At 34.5% G+C, this 23,701-nt stretch overlaps 2 protein-coding genes across 3 annotated transcripts; both read left to right on the top strand.

Moving 5' to 3' along the window:
- Positions 1-1,861: 1,861 nt before the first annotated feature.
- On the top strand, positions 1,862-15,194 carry LOC111786746 (sequence-specific DNA binding transcription factor ATNDX). 2 transcript variants are annotated; one of them, XM_087121822.1, is made up of 17 exons: positions 1,862-2,009; positions 2,746-2,803; positions 2,975-3,100; positions 3,202-3,360; positions 6,442-6,525; positions 6,599-6,727; positions 6,958-7,170; positions 8,422-8,508; positions 8,693-8,788; positions 9,142-9,303; positions 9,819-10,110; positions 10,205-10,330; positions 10,436-10,505; positions 11,931-11,994; positions 13,699-14,247; positions 14,332-14,366; positions 14,466-15,194. In XM_087121822.1, the coding sequence occupies exons 2-17, from the start codon at positions 2,762-2,764 to the stop codon at positions 14,998-15,000; spliced, it is 2,769 nt and encodes a 922-aa protein (XP_086977948.1). In that variant the 5' UTR covers positions 1,862-2,009; positions 2,746-2,761; the 3' UTR covers positions 15,001-15,194. The 2 variants fall into 2 exon arrangements, with proteins under 2 accessions (XP_086977948.1, XP_086977947.1); XM_087121821.1 differs by having other exon boundaries at positions 8,422-8,553.
- Positions 15,195-20,605: 5,411 nt separating this feature from the next.
- On the top strand, positions 20,606-23,701 carry LOC111787059 (monofunctional riboflavin biosynthesis protein RIBA 3, chloroplastic-like). The gene is made up of 7 exons (XM_023667215.2): positions 20,606-20,753; positions 20,827-21,100; positions 21,691-21,903; positions 22,029-22,354; positions 22,459-22,588; positions 22,908-23,204; positions 23,291-23,701. Exons 1-7 carry the CDS (start codon positions 20,692-20,694, stop codon positions 23,516-23,518), a joined length of 1,530 nt encoding a protein of 509 aa, XP_023522983.2. The 5' UTR covers positions 20,606-20,691; the 3' UTR covers positions 23,519-23,701.

Here is a 23,701-nt window from a genome sequence, read left to right as displayed (position 1 = left end):
TAAATTAATAAAATAAAACAAATAAAGCTATTTTAATACGAAATTTACATATGCCATCTTTTTTCTTTTATTTTTTATTTTATTGATCTACAATCCCTTTACTATCGGCATTTACTCTCAATCCATTAGATATTCAATTTTTTCCAACTAATTTAACCTAAAAAAAAAAAAAAAAACAAAATCTTCATAAAATGTAACCAACCACCACAAAAATTTTACACATTTTCCCAAAAATAAATAAATAAATAATATTATGCATCAAAAATATTGTAATGGCTGAAGATGATGTTCGTGATTAATAGATTATGTTCACCATCAAATTTTTTCACTTCTTTTGAGTTGATAAAGTCGGTGGTTTTAAATTATGTGACTTCTCTAAATTGGAAGACATTTTTTTCTAGATGTTTTGTTTGCTCTACTAAATAATATCGACGAAACTTATGGTATGAGGTATTACATTAGAATAACGTAGCCTAATATATCTTAGAAGACATTTACTCATCAAATTCGGACATTATAAATATTGAAATTGTTTTATAAAGACGACATAAACTTATTGGGTTTCATTCAATTATCGTGGTTGCATTTTAAGAATATTTTGCTTCTCTTAGACTTTGTTGTATTTGTTTGTTTAGGTACTATACTCAAAACATTTCTACTTACTAAATAGGTCGGGCTCCATCTTTTTGTTCCTTTTCAATTAGACATAGATACCAACTTACCCGAGCTCTTTTAAAAGGGGTACACACAATGAATCCCTACATTTCTATACAAGATTCGACCTAATTTAAGTATAATATTAATTGTTTTAAATCTAAAACATCTAATTAATTAATATTATCGTTATTTTTAGATTTTTCTCGTAATTCTAACACTTTGGATGCTAAGAACATGTTACTACTTCGTTTTGGTTGACCATATATAACTAAGTAACGAAAGAAGTAAAATGCCCCTAAGAAAATTGGAAAATCAATAAACATTAACTATTGATTCAACTTAGTTATAATATATGGGTTACTGGGAGCCAAACCCTAAAGATATAGCCGGAGATGTCCACTGAGCGAAGTGGGGACGGAGAAGCCTTCCTCGTTCCCATCCTCTTATCTGTTTTAATCAATCCTAACAAAAAAATCTCATTTACTGTCGTGGGGATATGATCTCAGATTTTGTGTGAGATCTATTTTTTCGGGGTTTTCATGTTATATTATTTTAAAAACCAATCCTTAAAATATATATATATATATTTTAATGGATAAATTTTCATTTTTCAATATATTTCTATTAAAAAATACATTTAGTTTCTACTAGATCAAATATAAATATTATAAAATCGATTTTGGTATAAATTATATAATATATATGTATACATATATAGATATATTCTCTGTTGCTGGAGGCTATCTGAAACATGGATTTTATATATATATATATAAGCAGGGAGGAGGGATTGGAGTGAAGACGAGAATTAATTATCGACTTTGACAATAATATTAAATTACCAATTTTTTTTATCCTAAACGTTTAATTTCATCAAATTACATATTCAGCTTTGATAAATATTGTAAGTCTTCGACATTTATCTCTTGATAAATTTTTATTCAAAAAATTGTTAATAATTTTTTTCCCCAAATAACTCTGTCTAATATTTAGTTAAATTAGTGAATTTTAAACCTTAACAATTTTCTTTTTAACTAATAATAAAAATCGCTCATTTGAATATAATTAAGATTATAGTTTTTTTTTTTTTTTTTTTTTTTTTTTTTTTTTTTTTTAAATAAAAAAGAATAATGTAATTACTTCATAAGGTTAGATAATTTATAGAAAGCATGGTTATATAAATACCCTAAAATTATATCGAGCATTCAACTTTAAAGCATGCAGGAAGATGTGATTTTAACCAATTAACTCCGAACCCAGAGGATTCGTCGATTCCACCGTCGTCGACGCCAGTTCCCTCTCTCAGGTCTTCTTCCACCCATTTCAAACGCTCGGTAGCCGCTTCTAGCACGGTATTTCTCTCGCTCTCGAGCTACTATAATGGATCGAAACTATTTGATAGAATTACTGGAGATTTGACTTCAAGTTTTCTTCTTCTCTTCCGCCACATGCATCTTTCTACACCTTTTCAACTTCCTCATGGAGAGCACAAGGACTGCAAAATGCGTCCTTCTCTCTTTGCTCCTCCTCTTCTTACCTAAATAAACTAACCCTTCTTGGGGGGAAATAGTTCGGGTTTATTCATATGGCGAAATAGAAGTTTTGGGATTCTGGATTTTTTCTGTTTTCTTGAAATTCTATGTATGTGAAGTTCATCTGAATTACTCTGTTTTTTCTTTTGGTTGAGCTGAACTTTCAAGCAGGCATTGTTTTCTGGAAGTATGTCTTAGCTTGTAATGTCTTTATTGCAATTAGATGCCCCGATTCAGTTTTACACTGCTCAACTTGCTTTATATTGCTTTTTGAGTATATGGTATAGTGCAATGTTTAAATTGGAATGGGGGGGGGGGGGGGGGGGGGGGGGGGGGGGGGGGGGTTTGGTTGTCTTGTCTAGAAGTTCACTTTTTACATGTTTTATTTTTGTTCTAACTTATATTTGGATTCTGGGGTTTCTGCATTACTGTTGTCTACTGTTCGATACATAAGTTTCTTTGAAAACAGTCGTAAAATCAGAGAAGTTTACTTTATTTGCTACATCTTCCTGATTTGTGCTCTATCTGTTTTTGTGTTCATTCTCATGCTTCCCAGACCTAAGTTTTCAAGGATGAGGCAATTTAAGGAGGAATCATATTTCAATGTCACACAAGTAAGAATTCTGACCTGAATTACGATGGCAGCTATTTTCTCTTTTAATTAGAGATTGGGTTGATCTTTAACTAACTAATGCAAATTGATTTTAAGTTGCACATGATTTGTTAGTACAATGGTTTGTTTTCCCTTTGTCAGTATGAAGTAATTTTATCTTATCCATGAACAGGCCATTGACTTAATGTCAGCGGTGAAGGAATTAAATAAATTAAGTTCTCAGGAACTTAGTAAACTATTGAGGGACTCGGAGAATTTTGCAATACACTACTCATCTGAAAGCAACATGCAGATGACGGTGAGATTTTTTTTTTTTTTTTTTTATGTGTCTTTTTGAAATACTAATTAGTTATACCTTTTCTTATCGACGTATGATATTGTGCATCACGTTGGTTTCAGATTGACGTAGAAAAGCTTGCATGCTTCCTTCCTTTGCACCTCATGGCTGTTCTTATGTCATCTGACCGAGATGAGGCGTTGTTCAAATATCTACTATGTGGTGTGCGGCTCTTGCATTCCCTATGTGATTTAGCACCTCGACATGCTAAACTTGAGCAGGTTGGTTGTGGCTTTAAAATGTCACCTAATTCTTTGGTACTTGACGTTTCCGTTTGTCCCTAAAAGATGTGTTTACTAACTCTTATCTTCTTGGAGGTTCAGAATTAATTGGATTACTTAGTCCTAGAATAATTGTTCATCACATTCACTTATTTATTTGGTTGTTGACGAGCTGATACTAAGTGAACAAAAGAAAGATGACTATAGTAGCAGGGTCCATATTATGTAATTGTATTCTTTTGTCATGGAGGTATTATTGCCACTGTTTGACTTATCAATTTGAAGACGACTGTTTTTCTTTGTCTCAGGAGTTGTCTGGATTTCCGTCATTAAGATGCCCTTAGAATTATTAAGATATAAGGAAGAGTGAGAGAAGGAGAGAGATCATCCTGAACCTTCTTGATTGGAATGATTTTTTTTTTTTTTTTAAGATGGACTCATGGACATGTTTATTAAAGGTTTTTGTGTGTATTTTACCTCCATTTAGTGGTTTTATGATCTAAATTCTAGTCTTGATCGAGGTGTATAGGCCTTATTGTCTCATATAATTAATTAATTAACTAATTTTTTTGAAATATTTATATATATATATATATATATATATATATATATATATATAATACTCTTCAAAACCCCTCAACTTTCTAAACAATCTCTTACAAAAGCTTTAATTTCTTTTTAAAACTTTCAGTATTTTATTATTCATAATACTGTATCTTTTTCATGTATAAAAAATTATATACATTTTCCTATTTTTTTTCTGTCTCACACAAAAGAAGAATCAGTATGCTAATATTAGTGAATTGGCTTTTCACAAGCAAGGGGAAGGAATTGTTTAGAGGAATATGCTTGATGTCCTTGGGCATACGGTTATTATGAGGAAGTACTGGTTCCCATCCTTTTGAGTGGGTCGAAAGGCATGTATAGAAACCCAACTCCCGTCTGGTTTATTATTTTTATTTTATTATTATTATTATTATTTTTATCTTTTCTTAGTTTGTTAATTGCACCATTGGGATTGGTAAGAAACTTTATTCTAGGAGGATCGGTAACAATCCTTTGTGTATCATTTTCCCTCACTTAAATTACTTATCCTCAATGAAGTTTCATTATGTGATGTTTGTCTTGCCTCCTATGGGTAGTTCTTCCTAGCCTTCTCTTGGTCTGCTACATCTTTAGGCTACGGATTTTTTCCGGTTAGTTTCAGAAGGAGGAATATCAGTTTGTGGGCTCCTAATTCTTTGGAAGATGAAAATTTCAAAGAAGTCAAATTCTTTGCTTGGTAGGTTTTACTTGGGAGGGTTAACGTTTTGGACCCTATCTAAAGGCACTTGTTCTTTATGTTAAGGCTGTATTGGTGCATTCTTTATACAAACACGGCTGAGGATCTCAATCTTATTTTGTTGGAGATGCCCAGTTTTTTCTTTGATTTGGGATCTCTTTTTGGAATTGTTCGAGGTTTCTTTCTGACAGTAGATGCTGTTGATCTATGATCCATGAGGCTATTTTGTCTCTCTACATTTTCGAGATAAGGATCAAATCCTTTGAAGCACTGGTTATTTATTTATTTGCAGTTTCTTGGCATTTGGCCTCAGAGAAATAATAAGATTTTTAGAGGGGTGAAGATTATCTTTGGATTCATTTACCAAATATTTTTGTGATTGTTTCCGGGTCTTATCTTTTTGGATTTATTTTTTATAGTTAGTTGGTTTGTCTCCTTAGTGGACTATCTTCATGTATGCCCTTTTTGTATTCTTTCACAATTCTCAATGAAAACTATGTTTCTCATTAAAAAGAAGCTTTGACAACCCTTTGGGTATGTGGACATTCCAAACACAAAGACTAACTCCCGTGAGTTAATTTGAATAAACTCAAAGAAAAATTGGAATAAATTACCTTTCAATTGAATTATGAGAGATAAAAGAGAACTTTTTATTTGAACTAGAAACAAAATTTTAATTGATAAAATGAAAAGAGAGTACAAAGGATAAAACTCCACAAAGGAGTGAGACAAAAACAAAAACGGACAAATAAAACAAAAGCAACCAACAACAAACATATAAACATCTGAACTATAGAGAAAAGCCCTCAAAAGATGATGAAAAGAGAACACTAAAAGCACCAAAAGCCAAACTAGACCAAAAAAATGGACGACAAAACAACCCAACAAGCTGCATCAAGCTTCAAAAGAGAAGAAAATAACAACTAATCCTTCTGCACTAGACACCAATCAAAATTTAACTGAAAATGAATACTTACCATGCTCAATCGCCAAACAAATTTGATGCTCTCGAACCAAGAAAAACATGAAATACTTGAACTCAAGATTAGAGTATCAGTGCCACAGAAAGGTCAGTGTGATGCTGTCTACATATTAAATGAACGATTTAAAGTTCAAACGTGAAATTAACTTGTGATTAGACACTAATAAAATAATCAAGAACATCACTACGCCTTGACTTCCCAGTTCCTGATTGCTAATGGGTTTACAAAGAAGTCTTTAGCTTCAGCGTGCACTTCTTATTTCAACTATGCACTGGTTTTGAGCTTGAGCACTATGTAGCAATTGTTGCATAACAGGGCTCTTGAAGCAAAACCCCTGCGCAACCTCAAATAAGCAATATCCAGTTGTACTTTTAGCCAAATAAAGTTGGCAATCCGATCATCTATCAACAATTTCCTATATTGGTCCATATTTAGCCTTAGTATCATAACAAGCTCTCTTCATGGCCTCTTTTGCCCAATCCATAACCTTGTAAATGTAACCTCTAGCAGGTTTCTCAACATCAACAAAATTCAAACAGGGGCTTGATGCTTTTAAGGTATAGTTAACTAATATTGTTAGTCTACTAGGATTAACTTTAGTTAGTGAATCTTCAGCGCAGATCCAATTTATAAACTAAGATTTATCATTTTTGAATATTTGTGTTTTTTTTATCAGGAGTAGGGTGCGTGTTTCTTTGACTATGAAGCTCAAGATATATGATGCTCTTATATCTCTTTCATCCTTAAATTTGTTTATCACTCCAAACCTTTTGGTTCTTATGGTTGTACATTCTCACCATGAAGAACTATTTGTAGATTTTGCTAGATGACGTAAAAATGTCAGAGCAGCTGCTTGACCTGGTGTTTTATATGCTTATCGTTCTTGGAGGTTTCAAACAGGTTCGGCTAGATTTTTGTCTTTTGAAGTTGACACGCTATTATAGTTTCTTTTTATTGATTTGCTCTTCAACAGGAAAATTACCAATCTGATGCCATTTCTGTGGCACATTCGTCACTGGTTGCATGTAGTCTCTATCTATTAACAGGATGCATCTCATCACAGTGGCAAGATCTTGTTCATGTATTGATTGCACATCCAAAGGTACACATATTTTACATTTTTTATTTTGGGCATACATGTGATTTAGTTACGTGGTGAAATAGCCTCCCCTTTTGGTCAATTCGAAGCCTTTTTTTTTGTTACCCACCAACTTGAGCTTGGCTCTCCTCCCATGTTTTGTAATTTTACATCTCATCAATGAAATATTTTACGTCTCTTCCTTCTTAATTTAAATGTTCAAAAGTGAGGCTGATCTTGAAGATTCTTAACAGGTAGACATTTTTATGGAGGCAGCTTTTGCTTCAGTTTTCCAGAGTGTTAAAGTTTTGGACCTCAGGCTGTCAGCTGAGAATTCTGATTCCACGTGCACAGTTCCAATTGCAGAACTAATTAACTATCTATGCCTTCAGTGTGAAGCTTCTTTACAGTTTCTCCAGACACTTTGCCAACAAAAAGTGTTCCGTGAGCGTCTATTGAGAAATAAGGTTCCATATGCACACACTAGTTTAAAAAATGTGTTGTTTATGCGTTGGTTTAAGAATTTAAGTATATGTCAATTGCCATAAAGTTAGTAACTAAATTACTCGTGTTGCAGCTATTTCACATTTTTAAATAGAAAAAAATATGAAATATTTGATATTTGTTAATAGATTATCAACCATAATCGAAATCAAATGTTTTTTTTATTGCTTGTCATTTCTCTCACATGCATAACTAATTAAACATAGAAAAACAATTCACTGCATGCATAATGATATATTAATTTTTATTTCTCGTATTGTAATAAAAATATATCATTAAAAGCTATGAAATATTTGATGTATAATTATGAATTATCAACCATGCCGGAATTTTATTATATTTCTTTTTGTTGTCATTGTCTCTCACATGTATTACGAATTAAATATAAAGAATAAATTCCTGTCATCAATTATGATGAACAAAATAAAAATTTCAAATTAGATATAATTAAGTTTCTTCTTTCTGTTATCTTGTGTTATCTTTGTATTCAAGAGTAGACGATAGTCCTTGATATAATCACAAAAAGTCCTATGACTCATGTAAATTTTTGTTTTCTTGTATTGTTTAAATTACAGATAGCAAATTCAGACTTTGCAAGGAATAAACATGAGTAATATAGTTCTAATTATTACTGTAAGTTCATATTAATTTATAATTTATAATAAAATTTTGGGATACTGAAAACATTAACGGCAAAATACAAATACTATTTTCTTAATTTTAAAATTCAATTATAATAATATGTTCCTCAATTTTAATTAAATACAATGTTAATGTGGATTTTTATGTTTTATGTTGTATGCTTGGTAGTTTATGAACTTGGTAGTTTTATGTTGTCTGCTGCAGAGAAGTGACTAGTTCAGATAATGTTTCCTTGCATATCTTTACGGTTCAAATAAGATGCATTTATTTAGAAGTTCGATGAAAACAAAAGATAACAAGAAATTAGTTGCTACATCATCATGCCATCAACTACCACATTTTCTGTAGTTTAATATGTTACAGTGCTAGTCTAGGGTATTTTGTGGTTGATATCATAGCAGTTAATGTTCAAAATATCTCATAGACGGAAAACTGTTGTAAACTGCTCCTACTTGTTAAATATGGCTCAAATTCAAATACTATGCCAATTTTTTGGTACTGTCAAGTAGTCTAGTTGATCAAGTTACATCCTGCTTACCGTTGAATTAATCGTGGACTTCTTTTTATTTCAGGAACTTTGTTGTAAAGGTGGTGTACTGTTTCTTGCTAGAGCCATCTTGAATTTAAACGTTTCCCAACATCATCTTCAATCTTCTAGAGTTAGTGCTACCTTATCTAGATTGAAAGCAAAAGTTCTTTCAATTGTAAGTTCACGAAATAAAGCATGTACATCATAACTTCTCAAAGTCATAATTGCTTCAGTTTCTATTAGAGCTTCCTTTTCATTCTTACTGATGGTGTTCGGATTAGTATGGATTAATCCTTTTCAATTTCCTTTTGCAGCTTCTGAGTCTATGTGAAGCAGAAAGTATTTCGTATCTTGATGAAGTTGCCAGTACACCGAGAAGCTTGGATTTTGCAAAGTCTGTTGCGTTACAGGTTAATTCTTTTGAACACTTTGAGTTGATAATTATTTATAGATGGAGAGATGACTTTACCACTTTAAGATTCATACTTCAATTGTGACCAATTCCCCTTGTAAAACTAGCCTAGACCGTAGTAAAAGAGTTGGAACAGAATGAAGTTTCTGTTATTATGTCCCGGTGAAGCAGACCTCCTTGTCAGTTTTTATGAAAACTCATTTTACAACTGATTTTTGTGGACTTCATTTTTTAGACGATGCATTATCATCCTGTAGATGACTGCTATTGCTATAAAATTTACATGGTTTATGCGTTCAAAGAACTCTTTCAATGATACAGCTATCCAGTAACACTGTTCTCATCATTCAGGTTCTTGAGCTATTGAAGAATGCACTTAGTAGGGATTCCAAAAATTTAGCTTCTTGTTCAGAAAAGAGGTACCCAATAGGGTTTTTGCAACTCAATGCTATGCGCCTGGCTGATATCTTCTCAGATGATTCCAATTTTCGATCTTACATCACCGTTAACTTTGTAAGCCCTTGTTTATAAACTGGTGTTCCTTCTTCAGTTCCATAGCCCTGTTGGGATGATCATAAGCTTACTGTTTCTAATTCATACGGAAATAATTAAATGATCTGCAAAAATTTGGCTTCTTGGTGCTGTGCAGATCACAAAGATTCAGTTTGTAATTAGTCTTTCCATGATTATTTCAAACTGGAAAGATTTCATCTGATAGCTTTTGTTATAGTGCTTGGGGGTGTTACCTGTACCCCTGCCCTTAGGCTTTCCTTTTTTGAGTTCTTAATGAAGTTCCCTTACCAGTTTCTTGTCCCAAAAAAGAGGGAAAAAAAAAAAAAAAAAAAAAAACTAAACGATCTACAAAAATCATAGAAATTTCAATTTCATCAGTTTTTTCTTTTATGCATAAACGTTGTAGAGCGGTTCTACCTATGAATTACTGCATGTAGTGTCCATAGGTCCATATGCATGCCTGGAAGCATATCCATTGAACATTTGGTAACTGTGGCTTTGGCTTGTTGTTCCAGACTAAGGTTTTGACAGCAGTGTTTTCACTCTCCCATGGAGATTTTCTATCCAGCTGGTGTTCTTCTGATCTCCCTGTTAAGGAAGAAGATGCAACTCTTGAATATGATTCTTTTGCAGCAGCTGGCTGGGTTTTGGATAATTTTTTTTCATTGGGCATTCTACATCCAAAAAATTTGGACTTTACCTTGATTCCAAGCACTATGGCCCCAGCTTCCTATGCACATCAGAGAACATCGTTATTTGTCAAAGTAATTGCGAATCTCCACTGTTTCGTTCCAACCATCTGTGAAGGTTAATGCTTTATCATTTCTTCATTCCTGACGATGTATCCTTCGGAATCACAAGTGTATTTAACTATATTCTTATAATCTTATTCTTTCCACAGAACAGGAAAGAAATCTATTCCTTCATGGATTTGTCGACTGTTTAAAAATGGATATTGTCAAATCATTACCTGGACTTTCTGTTACCCCTGACGGTTCAAAAGCCGCCAATGTTTGCAGGAATCTGCGTAAGTACTACTCTAGTGGTTTTTGTTTTTATTAACTTGTCCATTCAAAAGTAGTCCAATTTACAACTGTTTGTTCATGCTTATGAGTGCCTTGTATGTGTTCAGGTTCACTGTTGAGCCAGGCAGAATCTTTAATTCCTAATTTTTTAAATGAAGAGGATGTTCAGCTCTTAAGGTGATTTAATCTCGTCCACATTCTTCTTCTTCATGAAATGTTGGCCAACTTATGATAATTAAAATTACTTTTGAAGAGAACAGGGAATATTTGTCAAATTAACTTTTAAATGTTACATGAACAAGGGTATACATGTACAGTTTAATACTTTGGCCTACAATAACATGCATTTGTTAGGATTACAATCTCAAAATAACAAACTGAAATTGTACTGTGATCTAAAAGAGAATCTGGCAATAGCCATTGCCACAATTCCCCCTATTTACAACCATCTACTCCTACAAACTTCCTATATGATTACAGTGACGCCGCTAATAATATCCTAATAACATCCGCAATATATCCGTATTGATATTCTTAACAGCATCTTACACAGGCAGCACTCTTCAGTGAACTCTTATGCATCTGTTTATTCATTTTTGCTGATTGTACATATCCATGCTCCTTTCTGCCTCCAATTTCTGTGTTTGCTTTTCAAATCTTTAGCTTGTCCCAACTTAATTCTTGTATCTTCATCAAATTTTTGAGATGCATTTTTCCACTGAGACAACCAAATTTCATTGCTAAAGTCAAATCATCCTTGTTATATTATGCTTTTTAATGTCCATCTACCTTGTTTAGTCTTCTCTATTTCAGTAAATAATCAATTATGACAACCATTTACACTTCCTTTATTTAACATTAGGAATAGTGTATGGTGACCCTCATTTGAGATTGATTTCAGAGAAGCAACAAATACTAGTTAGAGTTACTATTAATTATCAATCTGTTATGAAGCTTGGGTAATAAATGGAAAGCCTCAAGTAAGATTGACCAATAAGATAAGGGAGAGAAGATTGATGGTAGGGAAAGTTTCAAAAGTTGATGGAGGCACAAGATCAAGATGAAGTTGGAAGCCATAGGCGACTGCAGGGGTGTCATCCAATGTGCTTCAGAAACTTTAAACTTGAGAATTAATGTTCACTTTCCACTGACTTTTGTACTTTTATGGAGATTCAACATCCTTTTTTTTCTTTTGCTTCTTGCAAAAGAAAAGGAAATTCTTACCGAAGTCATAGCAGGTTCTTTTTGAAATATGCATTCATGCAATGAACCGACCATTAATACTCTTCTCATCCTTTGTAGGTCTCCTGGTAATATTTGACCTTTAAAATAAAATAATTGTTTTTGTGAAGTTCTTGAATTTTGTTGTGTAATGGAAGTGTACATATGACTCAGCTTTAAGGGATAGATTTTCTTCTTATGAGCATATACTGTAGATAAACATTTTTCTGGGTCTCATTCACAGAGGCAATGATGATTTATCCATGCACATAAAGTGAACCCCAACTATCTCTATTTTTACAATTAATTTATAGCATTCTCTTGCTTTCCATCATGCACTTTTGCTTGAATGTCTATGTGATTAGCTAATTTCTCTTGCAGAGTGTTCTATGACCAATTACAGAAAGCGATTACTTGTTCTGAAATTGAAGGAAATAGAGTTCAGGTAAAGCTGTTTAACGTGGTCTTTGGGCTATTGTGTTATTCTGTTTGTTAACCTTTCTACTTAATAAGGGAACATTACCAAAACTGTCCTTTTAACTTTACTCTGATACCAATTTAACGACCTGATTTTCTCTTAGACTCGGAATGTAAAACACGTGGAACCTACAACTTTTTTTATCATTAGAACTTTTCTTTTTGGCCATATCGTCATGAAATCTTAATTGTGACCATATTACTACCCTCTTGACCATATTGCCATGTTTGAAAACAACATTAAAATGTCGGCCATTTTCAACGTTATAGAGACTATGAAGATTTAATTTGAATAGGAGTCAAATTCAACTTCCAACTCCCAATAGAATTTCATAATTTCCTCATTTCAAGTCGAAGTTCTAATTGGATTTCTTTTTGTTGAAAAAAATATTTTAGTGGATAATTTAATTATCTTTTAGACTAAAACTTAAACTCATTATGTAATTATGAAATTGCTACTTTAATCAAGAATCTAGTTCAATAGATCGAGAAACTTAATTCATAAACCTGCACTTTAATATAAGACAAACCATTACTGAAATTACAGGGTGTTAACAACATTAATCAGGTAAATGCAAGAAGTTAGTTTTATGTCTCCTTTGAGATCAAATTAATTTCACATTTGAAGAGTAGATGACATGGGATAAGTTTTCCAACCCAGAAAATAGATAAATGAAAGAAATTAGTTTTGCGTCCCTGATGAAATCAAATGATTTGGATTAGTGACATGTACCTTCCTTTTCGGTGGCTCAATCATAGAAACTCCATAATTAAGCGTGCTTTGCTGGGAGCAATTATATGTTATAGTGACCTCTTGAGAATTTTCTTAAGATGCATGTGAGTGAAGACAAAACATGCTGGAAAGACTCATGCTAGTTTTTGGGGATAGTCTTCACTCTTAAAAGCGAGGATTAAGTAACATGACCATATTGTAGTGGATCTAGGGGAATGCTAGGGTCATCAGGCACCGAATCCGGATTCCAAATCCTAATCTGCACCGAATCCGGATAATAAATCCTAATATGAATCCTATGCATGGGTTGTTACAGTTCATGCTTTTGGTGGGGAGTGGCAGGAGAGTGGAAGAACAAGAGCGAAGGAGAGAGTAGTTTAAAACCCTTATAAGGTTTCAAAAGAAATGTGGCTGAAATGGAAGATTTTGGTGAGGTGGGGGGAGCTGGATAAAATTTTTTCAAATTTCCTTATAAGAATTGTGGGTAAAATGAGAAATTATTTATTGTATCAATGGCTTTGAGTTTCTGTTTGACTCATATTTCTGGAAAGAAAAATGAGAAGAAAAAAATGGTAGCAATTTCATAATTGCTTGTTCCTCGAAGGTTTTATCTTTTTTAAATCTCAGCTATTAAAGTTGATACAGAATCACAGATGGTAATGAAATGTAGGCTTGTTAGTTTGGGGAGTGATTTCATTTCTAAAATTTTTCTTTTCATGTGATATATGATCATGTTTCCTTCTATATGTCAAATGGCGCATTTATCTTAGTCAATAGATATGTTTGCTTCTAAATGTTAATTGTTGTTGATCACTAGATATGTGCCTGACTTTAGCTGCTAGTTTTCCAAATCTAAATTTGATAATTTTCCACCTATAATATGAAATAGTAGGGAACATGTTATTATGTAATGAAGTATGAAAATTTGATCTCTTATAGGATGCGCTAAGTGTGGAAGGCTGCTTGCCATCTTTAGGGAAAGAACTTCCACATCATGATAATGGAAATGGTAATATGAAGGAAGAAGGAATGTCCGAGACTTCTGCTTGTCAAGAAACAGAAAACTGTGCTGAAACTGAACGAGGTGATCAGGGTGATGCTGTGTTGAATGGGCTTAAAGCTAAGGATGAGGATGAATCTGATAGAAAAGCATCTGGATGTCCAAAAGGGGACGAGAGAGATATACAGACTGTTGAAACTAGTGGATCTGACACAAATTCTGCTAGAGGAAGGAATAGTATTCAGCCAATGGACATTGTTGATTCTTCCAAGTCCAATGAGAATGCCAAAGAAATTGAACAAAGTGGAAATCTAGAGGAAGAGAAGGTTGAAAATGTTCACAGTGAAGAGAAGCATAGAAGAAAACGTAAACGTACTGTAATGAACGACAAGCAGATCACGATGATTGAGAGTGCCCTCTTGGATGAACCTGAAATGCAGAGAAATCCAGCTTTAATCCAGTTTTGGGCAGATGAATTAGTTCGTTATGTACGTCAAATTAATCTAAAACTCCATTCTCTTATTGCCAATAACATCTTCCTGTTTAAGTGATTTATATGTTGTCTTTCTCAGGGTTCTGAGGTTACATCAGCTCAACTTAAAAATTGGTGAGCAACCTCTCTCTCTCTCTCTCTCTCTATCTCTCTCTTGTGCGTTTCAGCATCTTGGCCTGTGTTTTTATCGATCTTTACTTATGGAGTGAACAGGCTGAACAATAGGAAAGCGAGGCTAGCACGCACGGCTAGGGATATCCGTGCAACCTTAGAAGCTGACAGTGCAAATTCAGATAAGCAAGGGGGACCAACAGCTGGATCTTGTGACTCACCTGATAGCCCTTGTGAAGACAAACATGTACCTAACACAGGACGAGATCGAAGAATGACTTCTAGAACTAATACATCCAACAACTCTAAGAATTCAACCACTGAATTCGACATTGGTCCAACAGAATTTGCTCACTGCAAGCCTGGCCGGTATGTCATGCTTGTAGACGTGCTCGGAGAGGAGGTAGCAAGAGGAAAAGTGCATCAGGTGCATGGTAAATGGTACGGAAGAAACTTGGAAGAACTCGAAACGTTTGTTGTTGATGTTGATGAATTGAAGGCTGATAAAAACACAGTTCTTCCATACCCGTCCGATGCCACGGGCACCTCGTTTCATGAGGCAGAGGTAAAAATTGGTGTTATGAGAGTGTTGTGGGATTCTAACAAAATCTTCATTCGCAGTCACAATGAAGGGTAAACAAAATCCCTTCCAGCACTAGCAGCAGCAGCAACAAAGCAAGTATTTTCTGTGTCATGAAAACTGTGATAATTCTCGAAGTGTTGTTTGTTTTACTATGAGAACTAAATTCATGGTGGTTTTAGTTTAGGATTTTCAGTTGTGAATAATAAATATTAGTTCTGTATAATATTGATCTCTGTTCTTTGCCTCAATTGTATCCTCTTTTCGTTCTGTGCTAATGGTTCACGTGGTACTTAATTATTATCAGGGTTTCTCTCGAGAAAGAAAAAGAGCCATAGTCGAAGGAGTTGTCCTCGGTCCGATCACCATATTCGCACCAAGAGACGGGGGTATGGTTCTGTAGTCAAAGTAACTTCGTTAGAAATCGAACTTCCGTATTCTTGGGAATGAAATTAGTGCCCGAGGAGGGTTGTAAATTTCTACAAAATAAACAAAAACTAGCCATAGAGAGAATAAAAAAACTCGTGGTATTATTTTTTTTGTCCGTATTGGAACGTGTCTTCTGCCATGACACATCAAATTAGAAAGCATCTTTTTAGCCATAAATTCAATGGAATGTGCCTTTTGAAGATACGGATTTTTAAACCTATTAATTCTAATATAAAGATATACATATTCTTTTTAACGTTTTCTAATTAAAAAGTATGTAAAAACTTAAGTGGGAGAAATAAAAAATTTTAAACTAAATAATAATCTAATATGATTTTTAGGATGTTTTAACAATTAAGTGGGACATGTATAAAGATGGAGAAATAGATTATTTATTTGTTTATAACTAAGAGAATAAATAAGGGTTGATGTCTATGAAAAAGACTCCTTACGGATGTGATCTATATCGGTTGTGTTGGGTTGGCCACTTGAATAAGGTTTTCTAGTTGTACATTTCTTTAAATATTAAAAAAATCTTATTTATACAAAATACATATTATATAAACGTAATGCCCGAATTAATAAGGTGTAGAAGGGAAAAAATACTCGAGAAACCTCCAACGAATTAAGAAAAATAAAATAAAAAGGAAGAAAAATAAAAACCGTGAGATTGGTAGGGATTTAGGTCTTGAATTTCTATATGATGATCTAGAGTGAATCCACACAAGTTTCGTGAAAAAACTCGGAAGAAATTTCATTGTTTTTCAGGTAGTTGATGCTGGTTGTTGAGACAATGGGATGCTCGAGTGCTTTGCAACCATAGAGGGGTGTCGACCCAAGACGTCTAGTGTGTCTGCATGCCATAGGATGTCATACTTTATAACTCTTGTATCTTGATCCCGTTCTTTGTAAGCAGTCTCATACATTACACTTGTAAACATTCTTACAATTTTTTTTTTTTGAAATTTTCATTGTCATCATTCATACATGTTTTCATTACATAAGCCGTTTGGTTTTCTAAACTTCAAATTTTGGGTCGTGACAATTAAGAAATAAAATCTCACGAAACTAAAATATCATGAGTCACAACACATTACTAATATATGTAAAAAAAAAACATCAAACATTCTTAAATTTCGTAAAAGTAGGATACAGTGACGTTGGTTTCAGTTGTAAACTATATTTTCAAGTCGGGTTGATCCAACCAAAATATTTCCAACCCATGCGCTAAACTCGAATTAATTTCTCAATAATTCAAATTAATTTAAACAAAAAGAAAAAAAAAATGATATGACTTAATCGAATATTAATAATTTGAATTGGATAGTTCAAAACATCTTAATCGTGTAAATACGGACACCGAACACGAGAGAGTAAGGTTCAAATAATTGATTTGGTCGGCATTAAAATAACTAAATAGTTGATTAAAAAAAAGAATTAAATACAAGGGATGGTCGATCATGTTTTGGGCGTAATGGCCCCCATTGCCTGTTACTATCTCCTTGGCCTTGGCGCAATGGATTGGTGGTGGTTTGTGTGTTTTCATTGGGATGCCAAATTGGTGGCTTTCTTCCCACCTCAATCTTCTTTCTTTTTTTGTTATCATCTTCTGATTCCCTTTCGGGTTTGCCTTTGTTTTTAGCTTGCATGGGGCAACCTTACATTACACATGTCAACATTTTATGGTGCCACACGTTTATGCTCTTATAAAATATCCTCATTATGTTCTTCACAACCCTCTTAATTTAAGCCTTTGATTTTCTCTCGATTAAGATTCAAATCTCTATTCTTTGTTTATCTATCGGTATATCACCCAAAAGCTCGTCCAAATACATTGTAGCAACCCAAAATTTAAAAAAATAAAAGAAAAGTTAAGTCACAACAATTGTTTGGCGGTTGTTCAAAACCAATCAGAGAATAAGTTTTCTAACGTCTCTCGCTCGACTTTTTGTCTCATCTGACTTGGGTTTGATATGCTCAGGCCATTCTTTATTATTTTCGACTGTTTGGGAGCGGTTTCAAACACTTTCAAAGGCATTTGAGATTAATATGGTTACTTTTTAGCCAATTGAATTATTTTTTGAAGCATAGTTTTAGATTATTTTAAGTATTATATATTTTAATAAGATGTTTTTTCAAATTCATTTTTATACTTTATATATATATATATATATATATATATATATATATATATATATATATATATATGTATATACATAACGGTAATAAACTAATTAGTTTTTAATAAAGTTCGGTTTAATTTTTTTTTTGAAAAAATATATTTAATTTTTTTTAAAAAAATAATACATATTAGGAGGTTTTCAACTACTTATAATATAGTAGTGAATCGATCTCTATTCAAATGACTAATATAATGAGCATAAAATAATACGTAGTGACATCAGGTTATTAGGTGAAAACGGTTAGGAGGTCTTCAACTATCCTTTAGTAGTAAACTCGTCTCTATCGGTTGTGACTGACATAATATTATAGTAGTTGGTAGGCATGAGGATCGGTGTGTGTGCATGCATGTGTATTATATTATCTAAACTCGAGCGAACCTGATCTCAAAATTATTTAAACCTGAGTAAACCTGATGATTGAGATAAGTTCAGATGAGCTAGATTATTTGAACATGAAATGAGCTTAGATGAGCGGACTGAAACATAACTACGACAGTGATAATAGTCTTTAACTTAAGAGAAAGAACCTAGTCTATAACCTTTGAAAAATCAAGCTAGAAAACATGGTACATAGATTTCAATTATGATTGGATGAAAAATTGAGAATCCATAATTAATTAACCTACTTATTGAATATTTTTATACTCATTTATATTATGTTTTCTTTTCAAATAGTATATAAGCTTGCATGACTAGTGACGGTGAATATCTAAAGGACTATGTAGCTATAATAGATTAGTGTCTTGTAACGGCCCAGATCCACCGCTAGCAGATATTGTCCTTTTTGGGCTTCCCCTCAAGGCTTTAAAACACGTCTGTTAGGGGAAGATTTCCACACCTAAGTGGTGGTTTGTTCTCCTCCCCAACTAATGTGGGACATCACAATCCACCCCCCTTCGAGGCCCAACGTCCTCGCTGGCACTCTTTCCTTCCTCCAATCGATGTGAGACCACCCCCAAATCCACCCCCTTTGGGGCCCAGCGTCCTTACTGGCACACTGCCTCGTGTCTACCCCCCTTTGAAGAACAGCGAGAAGGCTACCCCTTACTGGCACACTGCCTCGTGTCTACCCTCCTTCAGAGAACAGCGAGAAGGCTGACACATCGTCCGGTGTCTGGCTCTGATACTATTTGTAACGACCCAGATCTACTGCTAGCAGATATTATCCTGTTTGGGCTTTCCTTTTCGGGCTTCCCCTCAAGGCTTTAAAATGTGTCTGCTAGGGAAAGGTTTCCACACCCTTAAGATAAAGATTATGTTTTATGAAATTGTAATGAAATTTTCCGCATTCAATGTTTACGGTACGTATACAGTAGCAACCTTAAATTAAGTAGAAAATTTCGGGTCGTTACTGTTGGATTGTAATATCCCACATTGGTTGAGGAGGAGAACAAATCACCCTTATAAGGGTGTGGAAACCTTCCCCTAGTAGACGCGTTTTAAAGCCTTGAGGGGAAGCCCGAAAGGGAAAGTCCAAAGAGGACAATATCAGCTAGCGGTGGATCAGGGTCGTTACATGTCTTGTGTAAGTTCTGTAACTCATAAATATGTATATGTTATATCATGAAAATCGTTTTACGAGCTTTCTTAAATTATAATATTTTTATGAGATACGTTAGATCGATTCTTATTCGTTATCGATTGGTTGTAGCTTATTAATTAAGTATTAAAAAAACAGGTGTTACACAATGGGTTAAAAAACATATGGAATATGTATAATCAAGAGTAGCATTCCATTAATGCATCCCATCCGATGCATTCCTCAGATCCACGTTTTTTTTTGTTCTCAATTTCTTTAAATAATATTATCTATCTGATTAAACCCTACATTCAAAATCTTGCTGATTTGAGAATCTTTCGATTGTTAAAACATTATATTCTCAATGTGATTTTATTGATATTAAAAAACTTTAAATACTTCCTACTGCACATGTTATGTAATATTGTATTAGGAAATGATTAAATTACAAATTCAACCCTCCGATACATTTTGTAAGTAGATATTATCCCCTTTGGCCTGTTACTATAGTCGTCGACCTCACGATTTTAAACGTGTCTGCTAGGAGAAGTTTCCACATTCTTATAAGAAATAATTCGTTCCCCTCCCAACCAATGGGGGAACTCAATCTTTATAACGAAATTGATGAAATTTTGACGAAAATTAAATTTGAAAATTGACTTATTTGGATTCCAACGACAACTCCTTTCTTAGTAATATTGAAGACTGGATAAACATAATGTTAGGAATCATGACTCTCCACAATGGTATAATATTGTCCTGAGCATAAGGACTCGTGACTTTACTTTGGGCTTCCCCAAAAGGCCTAATTCCAATAGAGATAGTATTTCTCGTTTATAAACCCATGATCTTCCACTAAATTAACGAAGGTGAGACTCACTCCCAATAATCCTCAACAATCTCCTCGAACAAAGTACCCTATAAGCCTCCCCTTAATCGAGACTCGACTCTTTTCTCTGGAGCCCTCGGCTTCCCCAAAAGGCTTCATTCCAATGGAGATAGTATTCCTCATTTATAAACTCATGATTTTCCACTAAATTAACTCAGGTGAGACTCACTCCCAATAATCCTCAACACATAACACCCCCAACCGAATGCCTTGAACCCTTACGACAATCGATAGACGATTTTGTCGGAGAGGGAGATCTTACAACAAGAGATTTTTTCTTTTCTTTTACGGTAATCAGGAACGGTCTGATAGACCAGAGCTAATAATATCATAAATTCTCACTTTTTTTTTTCTTAATCCAAACATTTGAATTTGTAAGTGAATTTAAACTTTTTAGAATTTCACGTTCTCACCTCGATAATGCAGAGCAATCTGGTAGATTGTGACATTTTTTTTTATTTATAATAATTTCATGAACATTTCATAGATCTGAAATAATAATAATAATAATAATAATAATAATAATAAAAAAGAAAAACTGTGGCCACGTTTTTTGTGTCACTAATAATTTATTTATCCCGACCCATGTTGAGGCTGTGAGCATGGGGCTGTGGATGAGAATAATTCCCAATTATTTTCTTTTTAAACCCTCTCTTCAATCCCACACTCCCTCACACCATCTCCACAATACAATACAATACAATACAATACAATCCTTCAATCCTTCAATGGCTTCTGCTCTTCTTTCTCACCCTCTCCTTCCCCGTTTCACTAACTTGCCTCTTTCAAGGTACGCTTCTTTCCCTACTCACCCCTAATTTTGTGCTCATTTACGTGCCACACTAAACTTGTTCTCTTTGTAGCTTTAATCGCCCTGCTTTGCCTCATCCTAAGATTGGCAAATGTAAGCTAAGAGGGCTGCGTTTTGTTTGCTCCGCTGCTGCTGACTTGTTTGATGACAACCTCGCCGCTAAAAATGGTAACGGTGCTGCTCCTGCTGCCGCGGCTGCTTTAGGACTTGAGGCTCAAACCACGCCCGATGTTGTTGATTTCTTTGATGATGAGGACGATCCTGACTGCCCATCTGACGGCTACTCTTCCATTCAGACCGCCCTTGATGCTATTAGCCAAGGAAAGGTTGCCAAATGTCCATTTCCTTATGGATAATACTTACTTACACGCTAATTCTTTTTTCTATCTTATCCATTTCTCTTTCCATTTGGAACGCTCAAGTCCACCGTTAGTAAATATTGTTCTTTTTACGTTTTTTTTTTCGGGTTTCTCCTCAAAGTTTTTTAAAAGCATATGGTAGTGAGAGGTTTTCACATCCTTACGAATGGTGTTTTGTTCTCCGGTGTGAGATCTCACAATCCACCCCCTTCAGGACACAAAGTCGGTTCAGTGTCTGTCTCTGATATCATTTATAACAACTCAGACCCACCACTAGTAAATATTGTTTTTTTTTTTTTAGTTTTTCTCTTAAAATTTTTAAAACCTATCCGTTAAAATGTTTCGTTCTCTTCCCGAACCTACCTGTGATCCTAGAAGGTTACAAAGGAACAAAAATTATTTTCTCTTTGTACTTATTAGTTGAGGATGTGGCATGTTTGTATGGGTCTTTCTATTAATTTTCTTTTTCTTCTCTTACCCTTTTTGCATGCATCTCTCTTCTCTCTCCTCATGCATTTCTCTCTCCTAATGGCCAAAAAAACTTGATTGTTTTCTAGTTTGTGATCGTTGTGGATGATGAAAATGAGGACACGGAAGGGAATTTGGTAATGGCTGCCTCTTTTACAACTCCTAGTAATATAACAACCATGGTTCAACATGGCTCAGGCATACTCTATGTGGGTATGAAAGAGGACGATCTCGAAAGGCTTAAGCTTCCCATAATATCCATCGATAATGGGAACGAGACATCAACTTTTACCATCACTGTGGTACGTAGTACGCATGAGAAATTTGAACTTCTGACCTCTTGATTAAATTATTATACATGACCGCACCCATGTTAGGCATGGTTTATTACTTTGAGTGTTACTAATTTATTGTTTGGATGAGACAGGATTTGAAAAATGGGACATCAGCAGGAGTATCAACTGCAGATAGAGCTAAGACAATTGTTGCTTTATCATCACCTGAGTCTAAGGCTGAGGACTTCAGACGGCCAGGTCACGTGTTTCCTCTCCGGTACCGAGACGGCGGCGTTCTGAGGAGAGCTGGCCACACAGAAGCTTCTGTAGATTTAGTTTCCCTTGCTGGGTTAAGGCCAGTTTCTGTTCTTTCAACCATTGTTGACCCTGAAGATGGCTCCATGGCTTCACTACCCAAGATGAGAAAGTTGGCCTCAGAAAAGAATATCCCAATAGTCTCTATTACTGATTTGATTAGGTAAGTCATGTCGATCGGTCGTAATTGATGTCTTATGTATTGAACTATAAAAAATTTGAGTCGGGTTTGGATTCACTTAATTTTTTGGCTGTTTATTTTGGTAGATACCGAAGAAAGAGGGAAAATTTGATTGAAAGAATTGCTATTTCTCGGCTGCCAACTAAATGGGGCCAATTCTATGCTCACTGCTATCGCTCAAATCTAGATGGGATTGAGCACGTGGCTCTTGTAAAGGTAATGGACTCTGTTTTCTTTGAGGAATAATGCATTCATTAACTCATGACATCCTTAAATATCAAAAACATATGATTGTTGGTGGTCGGTGAGCTTCAAAACCCAATATTTAACCTAAAAAATAATAATATTTGCTCGAAGTTAGTTAAATTTTTAGTGACATCCAAAATCTTGAGGATATTCTGTATATCATATTTGAATTTTTATTATAGGTAAATATCTTGTATTCATTTATTGCAACTTTTTTTTTTCTTTGTAATCTATTTGATTCGGTAAATGATTATAAATAGAAAATTTTCTCCACGATTTATTTCAACAGGGAAACATTGGGGACGGTCAAGATGTGCTTGTAAGGGTCCATTCCGAATGCTTAACTGGCGACATATTCGCGTCGGCAAGATGCGACTGTGGCAACCAACTAGACTTAGCAATGCAAATGATTGAGAAGGCTGGAAGAGGCGCTGTTATTTACCTAAGAGGTCATGAAGGAAGAGGCATTGGCCTTGGCCCCAAGCTGCTTGCCTACAACTTACAAGATCAAGGCCACGACACAGTCGAAGCCAACATCGAGCTAGGATTGCCTGCCGACGCCCGTGATTATGGAGTCGGAGCTCAGGTCAGTCAACTCAACTCAACTCAACTCGACGCAGTCTTACTATATATTAAATTTGATTTTGTTTTTTTATTTGTGGATGATGTCAGATGCTGAGAGATATTGGGATTAGAACAATGCGGTTGATGACAAACAACCCCGCGAAGTTCAAGGGGCTGAAGGGATATGGTTTGGCAGTGACAGCGAGGGTCCCTGTGGTGACACCCATTACAGATGAAAACAGAAAGTATTTGGAAACCAAGAGAACCAAGATGGGCCATATCTATGCGAAGGGCCAATTTTTAAGGTCGCGACAGGCTGAAGCTTCAACAAATTGAATTTATCCCTTCAACAAATAAATAAATAATTAAATAAATAAATGAATGGATGCATAATTAGATAAATAAAAGGGATGGTCGAGTATTTGTTGCTCGCAATGCCCCATTGCTTGTTGTTGTCTCCTTGCCTTTGGTTTCATTCTAATAATAAAGGATTGGTGGTGGTTGTTTTTTGTGTGTTAA

This window comes from Cucurbita pepo, chromosome 2 (genome assembly GCF_057944985.1).
Source record: "Cucurbita pepo subsp. pepo isolate OVF chromosome 2, ASM5794498v1, whole genome shotgun sequence".
Classification (NCBI taxonomy): domain Eukaryota; kingdom Viridiplantae; phylum Streptophyta; class Magnoliopsida; order Cucurbitales; family Cucurbitaceae; genus Cucurbita; species Cucurbita pepo.
The sequence above is the reverse complement of the archived record's forward strand: the minus strand, read 5'-3'. Positions and strand labels throughout refer to the sequence as shown.

Coding starts and splice junctions, on each gene's coding strand:
- LOC111786746 (XM_087121821.1), top strand. CDS start 2,762: ATGAGGCAATTTAAGGAGGAATCATATTTCAATGTCACACAA. Junction 8,789..9,141: donor CAAAGTCTGTTGCGTTACAG/GTTAATTCTTTT, acceptor CTCATCATTCAG/GTTCTTGAGCTATTGAAGAA. Junction 10,331..10,435: donor CAATGTTTGCAGGAATCTGC/GTAAGTACTACT, acceptor GTATGTGTTCAG/GTTCACTGTTGAGCCAGGCA.
- LOC111787059 (XM_023667215.2), top strand. CDS start 20,692: ATGGCTTCTGCTCTTCTTTCTCACCCTCTCCTTCCCCGTTTCACTAAC. Junction 21,904..22,028: donor CAACTTTTACCATCACTGTG/GTACGTAGTACG, acceptor TGGATGAGACAG/GATTTGAAAAATGGGACATC. Junction 22,589..22,907: donor AGCACGTGGCTCTTGTAAAG/GTAATGGACTCT, acceptor TTATTTCAACAG/GGAAACATTGGGGACGGTCA.